We start from the raw sequence: 19106 nt of genomic DNA on the forward strand, positions 1-19106 counted from the left end.
ACAAATGACAGATATTTCACCTGTTTTTGATTATTGATTGTTATAAATAAGTTGTCATGAATACTATTGTATATGACTACAGTGCACACATATACGCATTTGTTGGATATAGAACTACAATAGCTACTTCAGAGGATTCATACATTAAGAGTGTGAGTGTATTCATATTTAGCAGAAAAGATTTTTTCAGAGTACTTCAAACCAATTTATACATATTTGATACTAGCAGTCAGGTAGTATCAAATTTTAGCCATTTAAGTGGATGTGTGGTGGTATGTCAATGTTGTCTTAATTTAAATTGTCCTAGTAACAAATAAAGTTGAGCACCTTTTAATATGTATTTTAGCCATCCAAATATCTTTTTTGTGAAATACCTGTTCAAGATTCTTACATATTTTCTATTGAATTATCTGACATTTTCTTACTGATTGTTAGTGCTTCCCTATATTTGCAGGAAGAGACAGTCTTTTGTTGACTTCCTGTGTTGCAAATACTTTCCATGGTGCACCTTCACTTAATTTTTTTATATTTTTAAACATATGTATTTCAGTTTATCACTTCTCGCTTACTAATAGGATTTAAATAATAAGTAATTAAGGCGCACACCTGGCTAAAACTAGAAGTTTTTTTAAACCCCAAAATAAGATTTGTGATTAAAAGAATGATTCTTTTTAATATTTCTATTCTGCTGACTCGCTTGTCCTACTTAATCTGCTTTAAATATGACACATGCCAGCTAACAGGAAATTTGAGAAGAACTATGTCCTAACAGAATCCATGACAAGGAAGCAAACCCATTTATTTGGTTTCTTAAATTTTCCTCAGTTTCCCAATACAATTTTGCTTTGTCCCTCCCTCTCCCATCCCCTCCCCTCGCCCCACCAAGGTTCTTAAACACTTAAAACAGCCTGGGTGGCTCGGTCAGTTAAGCATCTGACTTTGCCCAGGTCATGATTTCAGGTCCTGGGATGGAGCCCTGCGTTGGGCTCCTTGCTCAGAAGGGAGCCTGCTACTCCTTCTGCCTCTGCCTGCTGACTCTGTCGCTCTCTGTTAAATAAATAAAATCTTTAAAAAAAAAAAAAAAAGGAAATTATTTAAATCTACCTTAAAAGTCTTTCTTGAACAACAATATAAAAATATTTGCCTATGTCATCTTGTACAACACTTATTATTTTACCTTCCATATTTGGATCCACGATTGATCTGAAACTGATTTTTGTGTATGGTGTGAAGTAGGGCCCAATATTCTTTTTTTTCAATTGTATATTTTACTGGTCCAAAACAATTTATCATAAAAACAGCTCTGTAGTTCAACTTTGTCATAAATTAGATTTCCACAAATATGTGAGTCTGCCTATGGAACTCCTATTTGCCACACTGGTCTACTTCATTATCTTTGCAACAACACTTAACTACCATAGCTTCAAAATCATGAGATCCGGTATAGAAGTCCTCTAGCTTTGTTCTTCTTAAACTTTGTTTCAGCTATAGTTGGTCATTTGCATTTTCATATAAATTTTAGAATATGCACATCAACTTAGAAAAAAATACTTGCTATGATTTTATTTAGGATTACACTAAATTTACAGGATCAGTTTGAGCAAAAGAGAGATCTCTACAGGGGTACCTGGTGGCTCACACAGTTAAGCATCTGCCTTTGGTTCACAAGGTCATGATCTCGGAGTCCTGGGATTAAGCCCCATATCCAGCTCCCTGTTCAGCAGGGAGTCTGCTTGTCTATCTCCCTCTCTTCTGGCGACTCCCCCCAACAGACTTATGCACACACTTGTGCTCTCTCTCTCAAATAGATAAAAATCCTAAAAAACAAAAACAAAAAACAAAAAAATCTCTACACTATTCCATTTTTCTAACAATTATCATAATGTAGCCTCCATTTATTTGGCTCTTATTTATTTCTCACTTAAATAAGGTTTTTAATTTTCTGTGTAAAGTTCGTACATACATGTCATTGCATTTTCTCCATAGTTGTTAATGTTTTTATGATAGCATAAATTGTATTGCTTTTAAGTTACCGTTTTCCAAACAACCAATTTTATTGATTTGGGGTAACTATATGGATCATCTTTTTCATGTTTCTTTTCTATTTCATTAATTTATGTTATCTCATATTCTTTTTCTTATCTTTATTTATATTCTTCTTATGGGACTAATCTATCATTTTTTCTAACTTCTTGAGATTATGCTTTTATAACACTGATTCTCAGGCTTTTTAAAAATCTTTTCTAACAAATGCATTTAAAGTTATAAATGGGGGCACCTGGGTGGCTCAATGGGTTAAAGCCTCTGCCTTTGGCTCAGGTCATGATCCCAGGGTCCTGGGATCGAGCCCCACATTGGGTGGTCTGCTCAGTGGAGAGCCTGCTTCCTCCTCTAACTCTCTGCCTGCCTCTCTGCCTACTTGTGATCTCTGTCTGTCAAATAAATAAATAAAATCTTTTTAAAAATAAATAAATAAAGTTATAAATGTCCCTCTTTGTGGCATCATACACATTTTGATCTGTCATTATTCTGTACAAAATATTTTCTAATTTTAGTATAATTCCTTTGACCAGTTAGTTTTAAGAAATTTATTAATTCCAGACATCTTAGGGATTTTCTAGTTACTTCTGTGTTTCTTTCATTGTGATCAATTACTTTGTATAATTTGAATCTTTTTAAATTTGTTGAGACCTGCATTAAAATGCATATGGTAAATTTTGGAAAATGTTCCATATGTACTTGAAAACAGTACATATTCTGCAGTTATAATATCCTCCCAAATACTGAAGAACACAAAATTATTAGACTGTTGAAATCATTCATATCTTTTCTGTTTTTTGTTTTTTGTCTCCTTGTGCTATCAGTTCCCAAGATAACTGGATTAAAAACATCCCAATATAATCTGTCCCCATTTGTTCCATCATTTTTTTGCTTTATTTAACACATGTTATAAGGCACATATAAATTCACTGTTCTATCTTCCAAGTAGATGTCTGACTTAAATTCTTATCTGTCTGGTATTAGTAAAGTTATCTCAACTTTCTTTTGTTTAGCAATTGTGTATCTTTTTCCATTCTTTTCTTTCAATTTTTCCAAATATTTTTAGATTTTTGTATCTCTTCTAAGCAGCATATGGCTAGGTTTTGCTTTATACAAAGTCCAAAAAATCCTTAGCTTTTCATTGAAATATTTAGTCTCTTACATTTACTGTAATCTGGAATATTTATTCCCTTACATTTAGTGTAATTATTGAAATATCTGGAGTTAAATACACTTCCTACTTCCTTTACAAGTATCCCAACTAGACTTTGTCCTATTCCATTCTTTTCTTGTCTTCTTCCAAATCCATTAAGTAGTATTATTTTCCTTCCTATTAGCTTGTTAGATATGAAGGTCTACTTTTATTTTTGTTGCTTAATAATTACAATATAAATCCTTAGTTATTAAGGTCTACTATAAACTACTTCTCTTACCAATTCCCACATGTAACAAAACCCCTAGTATTTTGAACATCATTTACCCTTCTTCCTGACTTATGAGATGTTATTATCATGCATTCAAATTTTATATCCATTTAAGCCTCTATTATTTTTATAGTTTAAAATAACAAATAATTATTTCAATTTACTCTTAAGTTTCCTATTCATTCCAGTATCTGGCAACATTTTTCTTTTACTTCAATAGCATTTTCTTTTAGTATCTCCTTTATTGGAGGTCTGTTCTTGTCAGATTCCTTTAACTCTTGTTTTTCTGAAAAATATATTTTGCTTTCATTTCTTAAAGATATTTCACTAGGTGCAAAATTTTAGGTTGATGATTATTTCCTTTCAGCAATTTGAAGACCATGTTTTCTAGATTTCATTTTTTCAGTTAAGAAATCAGTTGTCAGTCTAGGGGCACCTCATGGATCAGTCAGCTAAGCATCTGCCTTGGGCTCAGGTCACAATCCCAAGATCCTGGCATTGAGCCCCACATCAGGCTCCCTGCTCAGCAGGGAAGTCTGCTTCTCCCTCGCTCTCTCTCCGTTCCTTCCCCAGCACATGCTCTCTCTCATTCTCCCTCAAATAAATAAATAAAAGCCTTAGGAAGGAAGGGAGGGAGGGAGGAGAGGAAGGAAGAAAGGAAGGAAGAGAGGAAGGAACAGAGAAAGGAAGGGAGGAAGGAATCAGTTGTCAGTCTTAATATTGTTTCTTTAAAGAGTATGACTTTTTTTCCCATTGGCTGCTTTAAAATTTTTCCCTTCATGTTTGTATTTTCATCACACGATATTTCTAAGTCTACGTCTCTTTTTATTATGTTGCACATGGAAGTTTTCCAATTTGTAGCTTGATGTTTTTTATCACTTTTGAAAATGCTCAGTCATTAAGACTTCAAATAGTGCTCTACCTTATTTTCTAACTTTTCTTCCTCTGGACTTCAATTACATGCATGTTAGGTCATTCTACAGGTCCTTAATATTTCCTTCCTTATTTTATTTTTCATTCTTCTCTTTCTTTATTTCAGTGCAGGTATTTCGTTCTGATCTTCCATTTCATTAATTCCCTCCTCAGCTGTATCTAACCTGTTGTTAAACCTATCTAAGGAATTCTTCATTCATTTAATGTATTCTTCATTTCTAAAATTTCCATTTGATTTTTTAGTAAAAGTTTCCCCTTGTTTCCTAATACTTTCTACCTTTTATGTTAAAGTTTCTGTCTTAAAACACCATTATCCTAAAGCTATGCTTCTAAAGGCTGTTTTCTTCCTTTCTTGGCTTTTTCTAAGACTTATCATTGTTTTATTTTGTATCGGATATTGCATATGTTTTTTGAAGAAATAATTTGAGGCTCTGTGTGATATTATCTTCCTCAAGAGAGGATTTACTTATGTTCTGCCAGCTACATAGTTTATGAGCAGATCACTGCAATCCAATGACTCAAAGTGGACTTATCCACACTAGCAGGCCTAGAACTTCAGGGAGTAAACCAAATCCTTATGTGTGTAGCGAAGTCCATCTTCATTAGCACACTTGGAAATCCAATCTTATTCCTCCATATTAATTGACAAAAGTTCTACTCAGTTTCTTAGACAGCTTTCAGGATTTATTATCATCTAAAGGGAAAATAGTTCCACAAAATGCCAATTTTACCTCCCTTGACATTCCACCTCTCCTAGATCTTGATCCACAGATTCTCACTGCCTTGACAGTTCTTAGGTGCCTAAAAAGATGTAATTCCTAATTCTTCTCAATGGAAAAAATATTCCAAAATAATCCATTATACCAATGAAAAAGAATTCCTCCAAACACCCATTTACTAATACTTCAACAAAGTAGCCTATCTATAAACTATATCTACTAAAAATTATAAAACTAGTTCTGAGGTGATAAAAACATAAAAATCAATCTGTACAACAGATATATATTAGTGACATTTTTAACTTATATCACAAATAAACCTATACATACTAATTGCTATATGATAGCAAACTTTAAAGGTAAGCTAACAAGTATCAAAACTTTAAGAATAATAGAAAAATATTTTAGTACTCACTAATAATTTTATGATATTTTTTAAAAACACAGAAACCAGTAAAATATTTAAAGTATCATATGTATCTATAATATATATCTAATAAGGTACTAAAAATAATTTGCAAATTATTTCAATAAATTCTCCTAAGGGATAAGTATCCAATGGTATTTGTACATATACTAAAATGCCAAGATTGATAATTACATTCTTCTACATAAAAGTTCACTATGGGAAACTTTCGGGAAGGGAATCATGTTAAAATCTGAGCAAATCCCATTCAAGTGGTGAGCAACAAATAACTCTCATTTTGACTTCATTCAAATAATACCCATAGTTCTCTTATCCATTCACATCACAAAAATATGTTAAGCAGATTGATAGTGCCTTAATCACTAAATCATAGTTCCTCTTGCTATCAGAACAAAAAGTTAAAGTTAGAAAGTTTAAAATAGAAAATAAAATGCAATGCTAAAATTATATAAAAGAAAAAAGTGATTTACTAGTTTTACTATTTATAAAAATATAAAGAATAATAATGTATTAATTAGACAAAAAGTAATAAAAATTACTAAATCATGCAAAGGAAATGTCTCTTTTCTTTAATTCCATCTTTCTTTTTCAAAGAAAATAAAATTTAGAATGTATGTTTGAAAGTGAAGGGGATAGAACAAATCAAAATTTGGTGAAAAACTCTATTTCATTCAATGCATAAAGTAATTTCATAAGAGTTTAAAGGAATGTACAATGTCTTAAGAAAACAACAGAATCATTTCCCAGGCTTTATAAAGGTAAATATTTGAACACAACAAAAATTCTATTTAAAAAAAAATTCTATTTTCAGGGCACCTGGGTGGCTCAGTGGGTTAAGCCTCTGCCTTCAGCTCAAGTCATGATCTCAGTGTCCTAGGATCCAGTCCCGCATCAGGCTCTCTGATCAGCAGGGAGCCTGCTTCCCCCTCTCTCTCTGCCTGCCTCTCTGCCTACGTGTGATCCTCTCTCTGTTGAATAAATAGAATCTTAAAAAAAAAAAACCTAAAAAAAAAAAAATCTATTTTAAAACTCATATATATAGAAAAAATAATAAGTGAAACATAAAAAAGAACATTATGGTTATAAATAGGCAATTCACTAGGAAACACAAGTAGCAAATAACACTTTTATAAAAAGATGACTAGTCACAACAATAATCTGGGTATCCATAATAAATATCATTAAGATACCATGCAAATCCACCTCAAGTGCAAAGGGAAAAGAGCCTCACAATTACAAATTTTGGTGGTAATATGAAGAAACAGGGGTATTTACATCTGGCTGGTGAAAGTATACATTACCATAGTGACTTGGGAGTGCAGTTGGGCAACATGTAGTAAAATTGAGGATGTAAATATCCTCAGACACAACAATCTCACTTTTAGGTATATGTCCTACAAAAACTCTCGCATATCTGCATGAGGAAACCAGTACAAGATGTACAATGTAACACTGTTTATAACAACAATAAAAAATGCAAAAGCTTTGCATTTCAAAGGAAATTAGATGATGAAACTGAAGAAATGCTTTTAAAATTTACAAATGACATTAAAATATGAATGCAAAAAAAATCACAGAGCAAAAAATATCAAAGCTCAAAGTTCCATTGGTAAGCAAATCTGCTCATCTGAATTGAACATGAGATCAGCACTTATAAGTAATATATACAGAATAAGCATATCTATATAATCAGAAAACATTTCAAAGTCAATCACTTAAAGTGATAATGAATACATAGAGAATGTTATTTTGTGCCTTTGCTGTACAAGAGAATTTCATTAGCTGAAATAAACAGGAAAAAAGGACAATAATGTTTCCCTGAAAATATTTAATAAATACCACTATTATACAAATATAAAATAAAACAGTGACAAAGTTTCTCATCATACTTTGATCCAATCTACTCACCAAGTCTTAGTGTTAACTTCATACTTATAAAGATCATCTACCAATCCATATTTATTGCCTGGTAATGCTTTATAGCCTCCATGAACATAAATGGACTTTGTTATTTCATCATACACACTGGTATGGCCATATCCACCTTGAACAATAGCTCCTTTAGTTTCTGGAACAAGCCAAGTGTTTGATGCTGAAAATGAAAGAAGATAAACCATGAACTTCAAGGAATATTTAAAAATATAACTAATATATCACCAAACTACCAATAAGCAAATTCTAATAGCACATTTTATGAGTAAAGTAAGTATAATTAATATTCATTTAATCAAAAAACAATTATTAAATAGATGTTAGTTACTATGTTAGATGCTAGAGATTAAAGTTGAGTAAGACTAGTTTTTCTGTGGATTAAATTCTGAAATATTAAAATGCAAAATTTTTGGATGTGCAACAGGAAAAGGAAAATTTTATTCTCACATACATTTCTGTATTTATAAACAGCCCTGAGATAAAGACTAACAAATAGTTTGCAGAAAGCCACCAAAAGTTTAAAAGTTGATAAGTGGAACAAAATGGTATAGACTCATTTCTTCCTCTCCCCCTAATTAAGTACAACAACAGACACTGGAAACAGTGCAAGAGACAAATCTGAAAAGTGTAAAGGCAGACTGGTTACAGACTCCAGGACTAGATCAATGAAATACAAGCAAGCAAGAAAGAAACCCATGCCAAGGAATAGCATTAAGTAATAAAGATGTACAACCTGAAAAACAAAAATAAGAATTACAACTAATTTCTTATCAGAAAGAATTTAAGTCAGAAGACAATAAAGTCTCACATTTTAAACTACTCAGAAGGTATAAAAAATCTGTCAACCTAGAATTCTCTACCCCAAAAAAAAAGTAACTATCAAGATAGAATTCTATACCCAATAAAGTATTTTCCAAAGATGAAACAACTTTTTCAGACCAAAAAAAAAAAAAAAAAAGAGAGAGAGAGAGAGATAATGTACTACTCCAGACTTGCCCTACAAGAGATGACAAAAGAATTTCTTCAAGCTGAATGAAAATAACAATCGATACCAGACAGAACTTGGATTTACATACATGAATGAAGACTACAAGAAAGGTCACTAGGTGGTAAATATAAAAGACGTAATTTCTCCTTTTTTTGTCTCCTTAAAATGATAAATTATTTCCTAAAACAAAAAGCATAACAATTTATGATGCTGTTCATAACATATGAGACATAATATTAGCACAAAGGAAAAGAGAAGAAATACAGGAAATTCAGAGGTTCTATCACTACATGTGAAGTGGTAGAACATTATTTAAAGGTAGAATCTGATAAATTGAAAACGTATATTGTAATCCCTAGAGCAACTTCAACAAAAATAAGACAAAAAGGTATAGTTAATAAATTAATGTTCCTATAGATTCAAGAAGCTGAAATAATCACAAACAAGTCAAACTGAAAGAAATCTAGACCCCTAAACACATCACAATCAAGCTGCTGAACACTCAAAATGAACATCTCAGAAGCGGTTAGAGAAAAACAAAAATTACATTTTGAATGACTGTGATTTTCATCCAAAGAAACCATAGAGGCCAGAATAAGTACCAACACTTTTTAAAATGCCAAAAAATAAATGTAACTCAGAACTCCATGATAAGCAAAGCTATCCTTCAGGGATGATTGTGAAATAAAAAGATCCTCATATATATATAAAAAAAAAAAAAACAGGATAATCTATATCCAGCAGATCTACTCTGAAAGACATGCTAAAGAAGCTGTTCAAACAGATGATAACAGAAATGGTAACAGAAGATAACTCGGAATGAAGGCAGACAATTTACTTCAGGGACCTGAAAATTCTAATTATATAAATACCTAATAACAAAACATCTAAATGTATAAAGCAAAAACTGATAGAACCGAAAAATTCAACACTTAAATCCACAACCATAAATGGAGGTTTCTACATTAGTCTTTCAGTAATTAAGGAAAACACGTTTTAAAACAAAATACCAATATTAAACAACTCCAAGCATCATCATGCATTTGGCATTCATAGAACACCCCAACCAACAGCAGCAGAAGACACACCCTTTTTAACTGACACTTAACATTCACCAAGATAGACCATATTCTCAGAAGACTCACAAAAATTTTAATAGCAAAATATAGTCTCTGACAACAGCTAAAGGAAATAAGAAATAATGACAAGAAAGAGACCTGAAAAATCTTCATCCATTTGGATAAAACTCAATACTACTAAACAACCTAGGAGCCAGGAAAAAAAAAAATCACAAAGAAAATTAGAAAATATTTTGAATTAAATGGAAACAAAAATACATTTTACTATGCAGGAGACAGCTTAAGCAATCACTCTCAAGGATGGTTCCTTGACAGCATCAAATGACATTACTTAGAAATTTTTTAAAAATGGAAGTTTCTTGGCATCAATACTCACATACTAAGAAAACCAGGGGTTAGGACATAGCAATCCTACAACCATCCAGGTGATTCATAATTATGTATATTAAAGTTTGAGAACCATTAGCTTAGAAAGAAATTTATAGCAATAAACACTTATATTTTTAAAAAGAAGGAAAATGTCTCAGCCAATTCAATGACCTATTCTTCCACAGAGTGAATAAAACCCAAATAAGGAAAGAAATATGATAAATAGAGCATTAATCAATAAAAATAGAAAAAAGGAAACAAAAGCAAGTTATTTGAAAATATCAATAAATTTGTTTAACCTATTAACCTCTAGTCAAACTGACAAGAGAGGACACAAATAATTCATATCAGATATCATTATACATTTTACAAACATTAAAAAGAAGAAGAGAAAAATAAGAGAATAAGAAAAGAACTCATGCCAATAAATTTAACACAAACTACCAAAGCTCGCCCACAAAGAAATGGGTAATTTAAAGATCTCTAACATTTGGTAAAGAAAAAAATGCAATAGTCAAAATCTTTCTGACAAAGAAAGCTCATGAACTAGACAGTTTCACTGGTGAGTGCCATCAAAAGTTTAAGAAAGAAATAATAGCAATTCTACACAAACTCTTACAGAAAATAGCATAGAGTAAAACACACCCCAAATCACTTTATCAATCCAGATTGAAAACCAGATAAAGACTATAAAAACAGAAAACTATAGTCCAGTATCTCTTCTGAACATAAACATAAAAATCCTTAACATTTTAGCAAATCAATTCCAGCAATATATGAAAAAGATAATACATTATGACCAATGGGATTTACCCAAGAATGCAAACATTATTTAATGCCTGAAAATCAATGTCATTTACCATATTAAGAAATGAAAAAAAAAAGAACAAATTATCTTCTCAATAGATGCATAAAAATTCTTTGACAAAATTAACATCATTGAGGAAAAAGACTTTTGGTGAACTAAGAATAAAAGTGGATTTCCTTCACCACATAAAAAGCACCTAGAAAACATACCACTAATGCAATAATTAAAAGACTGGAACTTTCCCTCTTAACAGGAAAAAAAAGCAGAAATAGCTGCTTTCAGTACTCCTACTCAGCACTGTACCAGAGATACTGCCACAGCAATAATACAAAGAAAACAAGGCAAAGGTATGCAGACTGAAAAGGAAAAATAAACAAAATTTATTATCATGGTTTTAACACATGATCATCTATCTATGTAGAAAATAAGGACTCTACCAAAAAGCTATAAGTATTAGTAACTGTGTTTACCAAAGATGCAGGATACCAGTTCAATAGGAAAACTCCACTTCTTTCCTATTTACTAGCAATCAACAATTGTAAATTGAAATTTTAAGTGCCATTAACAGGCAAACATGACAGTCATTACACTACACAAATACCTGCAAAACATCTAAGTAAATGCTGAAATACGCCATGCCCATGAGTTAGAAGAATTAATATTACTAGACTTGATTTTCCTCTCTGTACACATAATTCAACCTCAATTAAAATTCCTACAAGCTTTTTTTTTTAAGAAATTGACAAGCTGATTCTAAATTTTATATGGTAATGTTAAGTACAGAGAATAGTCCAAAATTTTTTGGAAATAGAAAAAAAAAAAAAACAGGACTTATACCACCTCAATTATAAAGGCCACAGTAGTCAATGAAGTGTGGCTGTATACATTAATGGATCAAAAGAGAGTCCAAACATTAACTCATATGGTCAACTGACTTTTCAACACATCTATCAACGGGAAAAGGAAAATCTTTTCAACAAATGTTACTGGAAAATTTTTATATTTATTAAACAAACAAAAAAAAAACCCTCACCCCTTACTTCATACTCATACCATTTGTGAAAACCAACTCAAATAGATGATAGATCTGAGGATAAGAGGCAAAACTCTAAAACAGCTAGGAGTAAAACCTTTGTGACCTTGACAAAGATCTCTCAGAATAGAAAACCCAGACACCATAAAAACTTATGATATAGTTTATACAAATTTAAAATATCTGCTTTTTAAAAGACATGGTAAAGAAGAAATACATATTTTTAAAAAACATTTTTAAAAACCTGATAACAATGAATATCAATATAAAGAAAGAGGGAAAGCTTAACAATCAAAATATATTAAAAGGAGGGAATAATAAAAGTAAGAAATAAATAGATAAAAAAATATACAAAAAAATCAGTAACTCCCAAAGTTAGTACTTTGAAAAGTATTAATACTTACAATCTTCTGGAGAATCTGCACAAGACAAGAAGGTCCAAATAAGACATTATTATGGACCTAAAGGGAGCATAGCTATAAAATCTTCTAAACCTCACTAACAGCATATTATGAAAACCTTTATGTCAATACACTTGAAAATTTAAGTAAAATAGAAAAATCCTGAAAGAATAATCAAATGCTAACTCTGACAAGAAGTGAGAAAAAACTTGAGTAGCTTTATAACTATTAGATTAATTGAACCTGTAATTTTAAAGCCTTGCCACCAAGAAAATTCCAAACTCAGATGGCTTTGCCAATTTCTACCAAACATCTTTGGGAAAAGTATTAACAACTGAAAGCCATCCAGACAAGGGAAAAAATAATATACTCATATAATAGGCAGCAAGACTAGCAAAAGAGAAACTGTTTCTCAAAAAGTGATCTGTAGAAGAGATTATAGCTTTGTTCCAAAACCCCAGAGGTCTGCACGGCAATTCTCAAAAAACAACAACAACAAAACAACAACAACAACAACCACACAAACCCAGACAATTAATAATTATCTAAATCAGGAAGTTTCCAGTCAGTGTTCGAATTTCTAATTATTTTATAAGCTTTTTTTAAGTTTGTTGAAATCAGGATCTACATGAGATCCACACATTACAGGTGTCTGATATTCTGATATGTCTATTAAATCTCTTTTTATCTATACATTCTCCAACTCTTTTTTTTTATTGCCAATGGTTTACTCTTTACCATTTTTTGTCAATTCCTAGAATGAAGTTGTACTTATTAAATGACCACTGACCAATAAAAGGATAAGGTAACTAAGTCTTTAGATACCAGAATTATAAACCTTATACCAATAATGGGCTGAAACTCTTTCAATAAACCCCTCACGAGTTTCTAAAATTAAACAAATATAGGACAGAGTATATATCTCCCTTCACAGCAATTATATAAAAAACAAAAACTAATAAACCAAATAAGAAGTTTTGCTTTCTTTAGGCCAACTATAGGTCAACACAGTAATACCAGTATAAAAGAAAATATCATATCTAGAATAAGGGAACTTAATGGTCTCACATTAGATAACACATCACACTCTGTTACACACCGTTAAGTCTGAAAGGGTTGTTACAAAGTATGGTTTGTCCAGAGAGGGTGATAAAGATATCAAAAGGTCAACGAAGATAATGTGTATCTTATATTTATATAATCCTGACCTTCCCATTTGCTAACTGGATGACCATGGCTACTTGTGTGACACATCTGTGTGTCAGTTCCCTTGCCTATAAAATGGGGTAAAAATAGCTTATATTTATATGTTCACTTTGAATTAACATGCATGAGGTACTTATAATACCACCTACCACAGAATAAGTCCCCAGCAAACAAATGTTAGCTGCTATTATCATTGTTACAAAATATTCTTTAAATCATTAACATTTGTTTTAATGTAAGGCATTAACAAAAAGCTATGAATGTAGGCCCAGTCGAGTGAAGACTAAAGGCACTAGAGCTGCTTGTCTAAAGAAAAGTCTGAAGAATGGAAGGCAAGTGGAAAATAAGGTATCTCAGAATTTTTGTAGAGCCAGTATGTGGAAGGAAGCATGAGGGACTTTGCACTATAGAACTTATACAGTTCTATATACTCATGAAAAACTAAGTACAAATTTACAAGAAGAGCGTTTTTCTTCTAAATATAAATAGAATTTTTTAAATATATATAATAATGCAGTGGCTGCCTTTAAGGGACTAAGATCTCCATCAATAAAAGAATGTTAAACAGAGAAAGACCAGAATTTTCTGAATCCTGAACACATATGTAGTGAAATTTTTTTGATATAACCAATGCATATTTTTAAATATATAATATTCATATAGCTTATAAACAGCTTTAAAAGCATGATATAATAAAGTCACTTACCAAAACTGGTCTTTATTATTGTGATATTCTTAGAAAATATGAAAACATATATACTCTGAACAGCAGCCTTTGTCACACAGACTGAACACTTTATTAAAGCAATATTTTACTTATTACACTGAAACTGTTTTACTTTACTTATTTAGTCCTAAAAAGTTCTTCACAAATGAAATTCTATACCAAATGCCAACCCTAATTTAAGACAGTAAAAGTATGTGTTTTATGATTCCTATGACTGAATTATTTTTAAAGGGAAGACTTCCTCTATTAAAAATTCCTAACTTCTACCACCTAATACATCTGTTCTATAGAATTATATTTTCAGACACTAGTTTTCTGAAAAGCAATGTCCAATTCACACTTGAAATTCACCACCAAATTTTGAAAAACATGTCATGTTACAAGCGAAAGAGAAAGTCAGATAACACTACACTTACAAAGGGGGGGAAAAAGTCCCTGAAAATATCATATCTAACAGTTTTTAAATCAAAAGGAAAAAAAGTGAAGATAAAATGGTATTAATACTGGCTTCCCAACTACACCTTCCAAATTCTAAAAGCATGAAAAATACTAAAGCAAAACATTAATATTATACTGACCTTGAGATTCACATTGAGATTCTTAGAAAGTTTATGAGGTATTGCTAACCTAAAGTGAAATTTCCCTCAGGACTAACCCAGAATAGCTTTATGGTCCAAGTTAGTAAAACCATCCAGATAAGCCCCCTCTGAGATTTACAGATTCCCTAAAAGCTGTAATTCTAAGTATAGCAGAAAGGACAAACTGACGTTTCCTTTATCACCAGAGGAAGTTCACAAGAATTCTCTATAACATTCAGTTCAAATATATGTCCTACATAAACAAATATTTTAAAAATTACATACACTTCTTGTAATCTACTTCTAGCATTTTATTTGGAAATTATTTCAAAGGTACAAATGAGTTGCAAGAGTAATCTAAGAATCCCCATACACCCATTTCTCAGATTCATTGTTAATACCTTGTTCCATTTTATTATTTCCCCTTCTTCTCTCTCCCTCCCTTTCCTTCCCCACCTCAGTCAATCTCTCTTTTCCTCTCTCTCTCTCACAGACACACACACGCATGCACACGTGTGGACACACACAAGCACAATAACTGTGTATACATCATTTCTCTTATCCCTATATATTATGGTATATATTTTAAGAACAGACTTTCTTTTTATAGAACCATATTATAGTTATTAATGTCAAGAAATTTAACATTTATAGAATGCTTTAATCCACAAATATTTTAGTTTTTAAATTAGGCCAGTAATGTCCTTCACAGCATTTTTTCATCCAGTATAGAAATACAGTCAGGGATCATCTACCATATTCAGTTGTCATGTTTCATAAACCTCCTCTAATCTGGAACAATTCTTTAGTCTTTGTTTCCTATGACATTTTTTAAAAATTTATTTATTTTAGAGAGGGAGAGCACAGGGGAGGGGGGAGGGCAGATGGAGAGGGAGAGAGAATCTCCAGGAACTTCCCGCTGAGTGCGGAGCCCTGCACGGGGCTCAATCCCAGGACCCTGAGATCACGACCTGGGCAGAAATCAAGAGTCAGACGCTTAACTGACTGAACCACAGCGGTGCCCCAACATTGACATTTTTGAAGAATAAAGCTCTTTGCCTTTTTAAACAAAAATTTCCTTATTTGAGATTTATACAATACTGCTTAATGATTAGATTTAAGTTTGCAGTCCCACTCAAAATGCTGGGTAGGAAACCTGTGTCTCATTGGCCAAATCTAGCCAGTGGCTCATTTTTTTAAATAAATATTTTTTGGCATACAGGTACATTTACTCATTTACATACTATCTATGGCGTGCTTTCAAATTTCAACAGCAGGACTGAGTAGATGAAACAGAGACTGTATAATCCACAAAGCCCACAATATTTACTGTCTTAACCTGTACAAAGAGTGTGCCAAACTCTGTTTTAAGTGATGTTTCTCTCAGCAGCTATCACATCCAGAGGCACACAATGTATAATTTCCCATGGTTTTTTATATGAATTTTGATTTCTCAGACAAGGTACTATTTTTCTCTGCACCTTATAAACAATCTGTGAGAAAGACATTTAAATACTGTGAACATCTCATCAAAAATTTATCCCCTATTTAAAACCTATTGATTTAAAACCTATTGATGATTCTTTCCCAAACCAATTGTTTGCTACAATTATTATTAAACAATGATTTTTTTCCTCAACTCCAGTCAGCATTCCCAATGTCATTCAGCATTCTGTGTCTTCCTCTCCTCTATTTGTCAATCTGCCCATTATCAGTATAAGCTCACGGATTCCTGGTTCAATTTTATAATTTATTATTTGCCTAAATTATTTTGATGCTCAAAGTATCCCCGATTTTCCCAAAGGACGCCCCCCCAAGCCAATTCTTCTGTGCTTTTGACAGGACGCATCATTTTCCTGAGCGGTTCCTTAATTTGATATAACAAGATATACCAGGTTCATCCTTACTTTTCCTGCCAGAGCCCTAGAATCAGCCATTTCTCCAAAGAGTCTTGGTTTCTTTTCTTGGGAATGTTTTTAGAAACTAGATCTGGGAATATGGGTGATCATTTTGCTCACTTTTACTGGGGTATCTTAGCTTCTAGGCCCTTTCAGAAGAATCTAACCCTGTAACTGTGGGCCGCCTGCCTATTTACCTGTCTACCTGCTACCTGCCAACCAAACTACAAGCTCACAAGGATACCTACAAGCCCAGTCCATCAGACATGATTCTTCCTGCCTTCCCCATTTCACATTTGTATCTCCTGTCTTCCATGTTGAGAATTTTAGCTCCCAACAACACATTTATTGATTTTTTTAAATCTGTCGAATACACCCAAAATAATGTAGAATTACTTTACCACAACCTTCAAAAAACAAACTTAAAAAATTTGTTAGCAGCTCTTCCCCACATAGCCACACCTAGCCTGAGGACACGTAACCCAACACTGTGTTAAAAAGGCCTATGGGTTATTTTCTCCCTCTTCAGTGGTTTGTGTTATCCATTTGAGACATGAGTGAGTTCATGAGTTCCCGTTTGCATTGTTCTAGAGTTTGATTGCTTTCCTTGTTGATGATTTGGCATGTAGATCAATCTGCTTCTAAGTCAAAACTGTTTAAGGGAAATAGACTTTCATTTTCTGTCCTTCCCACACCATTTTCCATTCTCTACTATCTTTTGTAAGTAGCCAACATCACCATCTTCTAGTTTATCCTTCCAGTGTTCATTTTTACTTAAAAAAGCAGGCATAACAGTATTTTCTGATTTCCCCTACTTTCTTACACAAAAAGTAATATGCTACATATGCTATTTTTCACTTGTCACTTGATATATCCTGTAAACCATAAGATTTCAAACTTCTTCCTTTTCTACAAGCACACAGCAGTACTTCACTAATACGGATGTACCATGCTTTATGTACCAGTAGTTTCTAAATAATGTTACAGTGAATAACTCTGTCCACAGGGGGAAAAAAAAGTGTTTCTGTATTTTGGAGGTAAAACTGAAGCATAAATTCTTTGAAATGGAATTGATATGTATTTTTGTTATATATTTTGTTGGGTTTTTTCCCCCTACATTTGTGACTTTCAGGAATGGTTTATAGTATTAAAAAATATATATATATTTGAACATTTCTTGTTCAATTTATACCTAAATAATTTAGCTTCACTGTAGCTTTCTAAATGTGTTTTTCTCCTTCTTATGTCTTCTAATTGCCTACTATATACAGGAAGGATATTGATTTTTGCATACTAATTTTTAAAGATTTATGGGGGGCAGAGTCTTTTATTTTAAGCAGACTCCCACTGAACAGTGCCCAACATGGGGCTCGATCTCACCACCCTGAGATCACGACTTGAACCAAAACCAATAGTTAGACGTTGAACTGACTGTAGCACCCAGGCACGCTTTTTGCATATTAATTTTATAACCTGTTACCTTGCTGAGTTCTTTTATTGTTTTATTGTTTCAGTTAGTTCTCTTATTGCGTAAGTTTTCCAAAAATTCTATATCACTTGCAAATAGTTTATGTTCTCCTTATCAAAGTCCTATTCCTCTAATGTTTCCTCTACTACCTTCAGAAAAATGTCTAGTAGTAAAGGAGATTGTGGGCATCTTTATTTTGATCCTAACCTTCACCCAAGTGCCTGATTCCCCATAGAAGACGCTGGCTTTGGATTGATATAGATACATTTATTTTTTAAGATTTTTTTTAGGAATGGGCTTTTTTAGCATGGTCTCCCTAGACCTATTAACATAGTGAATTTTATTAATGTATTTCCTAATATTAAATCATCCCTGGAATCCTAGTTATATATCCTACTTGATCATGGTATCTCATTGGTGTGTGTTAAAGTTTGTTCATTTTAAGATTTTTTGGTGATTTTTAAAGGAAAGCATGTTAACTCATTTTCAATCACACAGGTCTATAATCTCCTATTTCTGAGATAACTGTAGGTAGCAATGTTATACTTGTTTTCTAAAGTAAATTTGAAGTTCTCCTTCCATTTTTATTCTCTAAAAGAATTTACAAGCATTGCTAAAGTTAACCTATAACATCATCTAGGCTTGGTGCTTTATTTTGTTCTATGGAAATTCATCTATATAAACTTTCTATCTCCACTGGGCTTAATTTTACAAAACTGTTATTTTCTAAAAAATTATCTATTTTTTCTATATTTTTTAATTTATTTGCATAGCTATACAAAGTAGTCTCATTTTTTAAAAAATTTCCTCTTTACTAGTACTATTCTCCCCTTACCATTTCTTATTTTGTATATTTGTGGTTTCTTCCTTATTTCTTGATTAAATGAGTTAGCTAGAGTTTTATCTATTTTAAAATTTTTAATAATCTATTAAATTGATCTATTGCCTTTTTGCTCTTACATCAATAATTTCAGATGTCATTTTTACTATTTGAATCCTATCACTTCTAGGTCCGTATGTACTTTGTTCTATTTTTTGCTTTTTGAGTTCAGAATGTGGTCCACCTATTTTCACTC

The 19106-nt window shown here is 32.1% G+C and overlaps 1 protein-coding gene across 1 annotated transcript in view; it reads right to left on the minus strand.

The window, feature by feature from the left end:
- Positions 1-19106, minus strand: part of ATRNL1 (attractin like 1) — an 815348-nt gene that overhangs the window by 716162 nt on the left and 80080 nt on the right. Inside the window, exon 9 of the mRNA XM_013055772.2 lies at positions 7452-7635. Within this exon, the coding sequence (XP_012911226.2) occupies positions 7452-7635 (184 nt within the window). The remainder of the gene's footprint in view (positions 1-7451; positions 7636-19106) is intronic.

This window comes from Mustela putorius, unplaced genomic scaffold, assembly GCF_011764305.1.
Source record: "Mustela putorius furo isolate JIRA1106 unplaced genomic scaffold, ASM1176430v1.1 tig00003909_pilon_pilon_pilon, whole genome shotgun sequence".
NCBI classification, from domain to species: domain Eukaryota; kingdom Metazoa; phylum Chordata; class Mammalia; order Carnivora; family Mustelidae; genus Mustela; species Mustela putorius.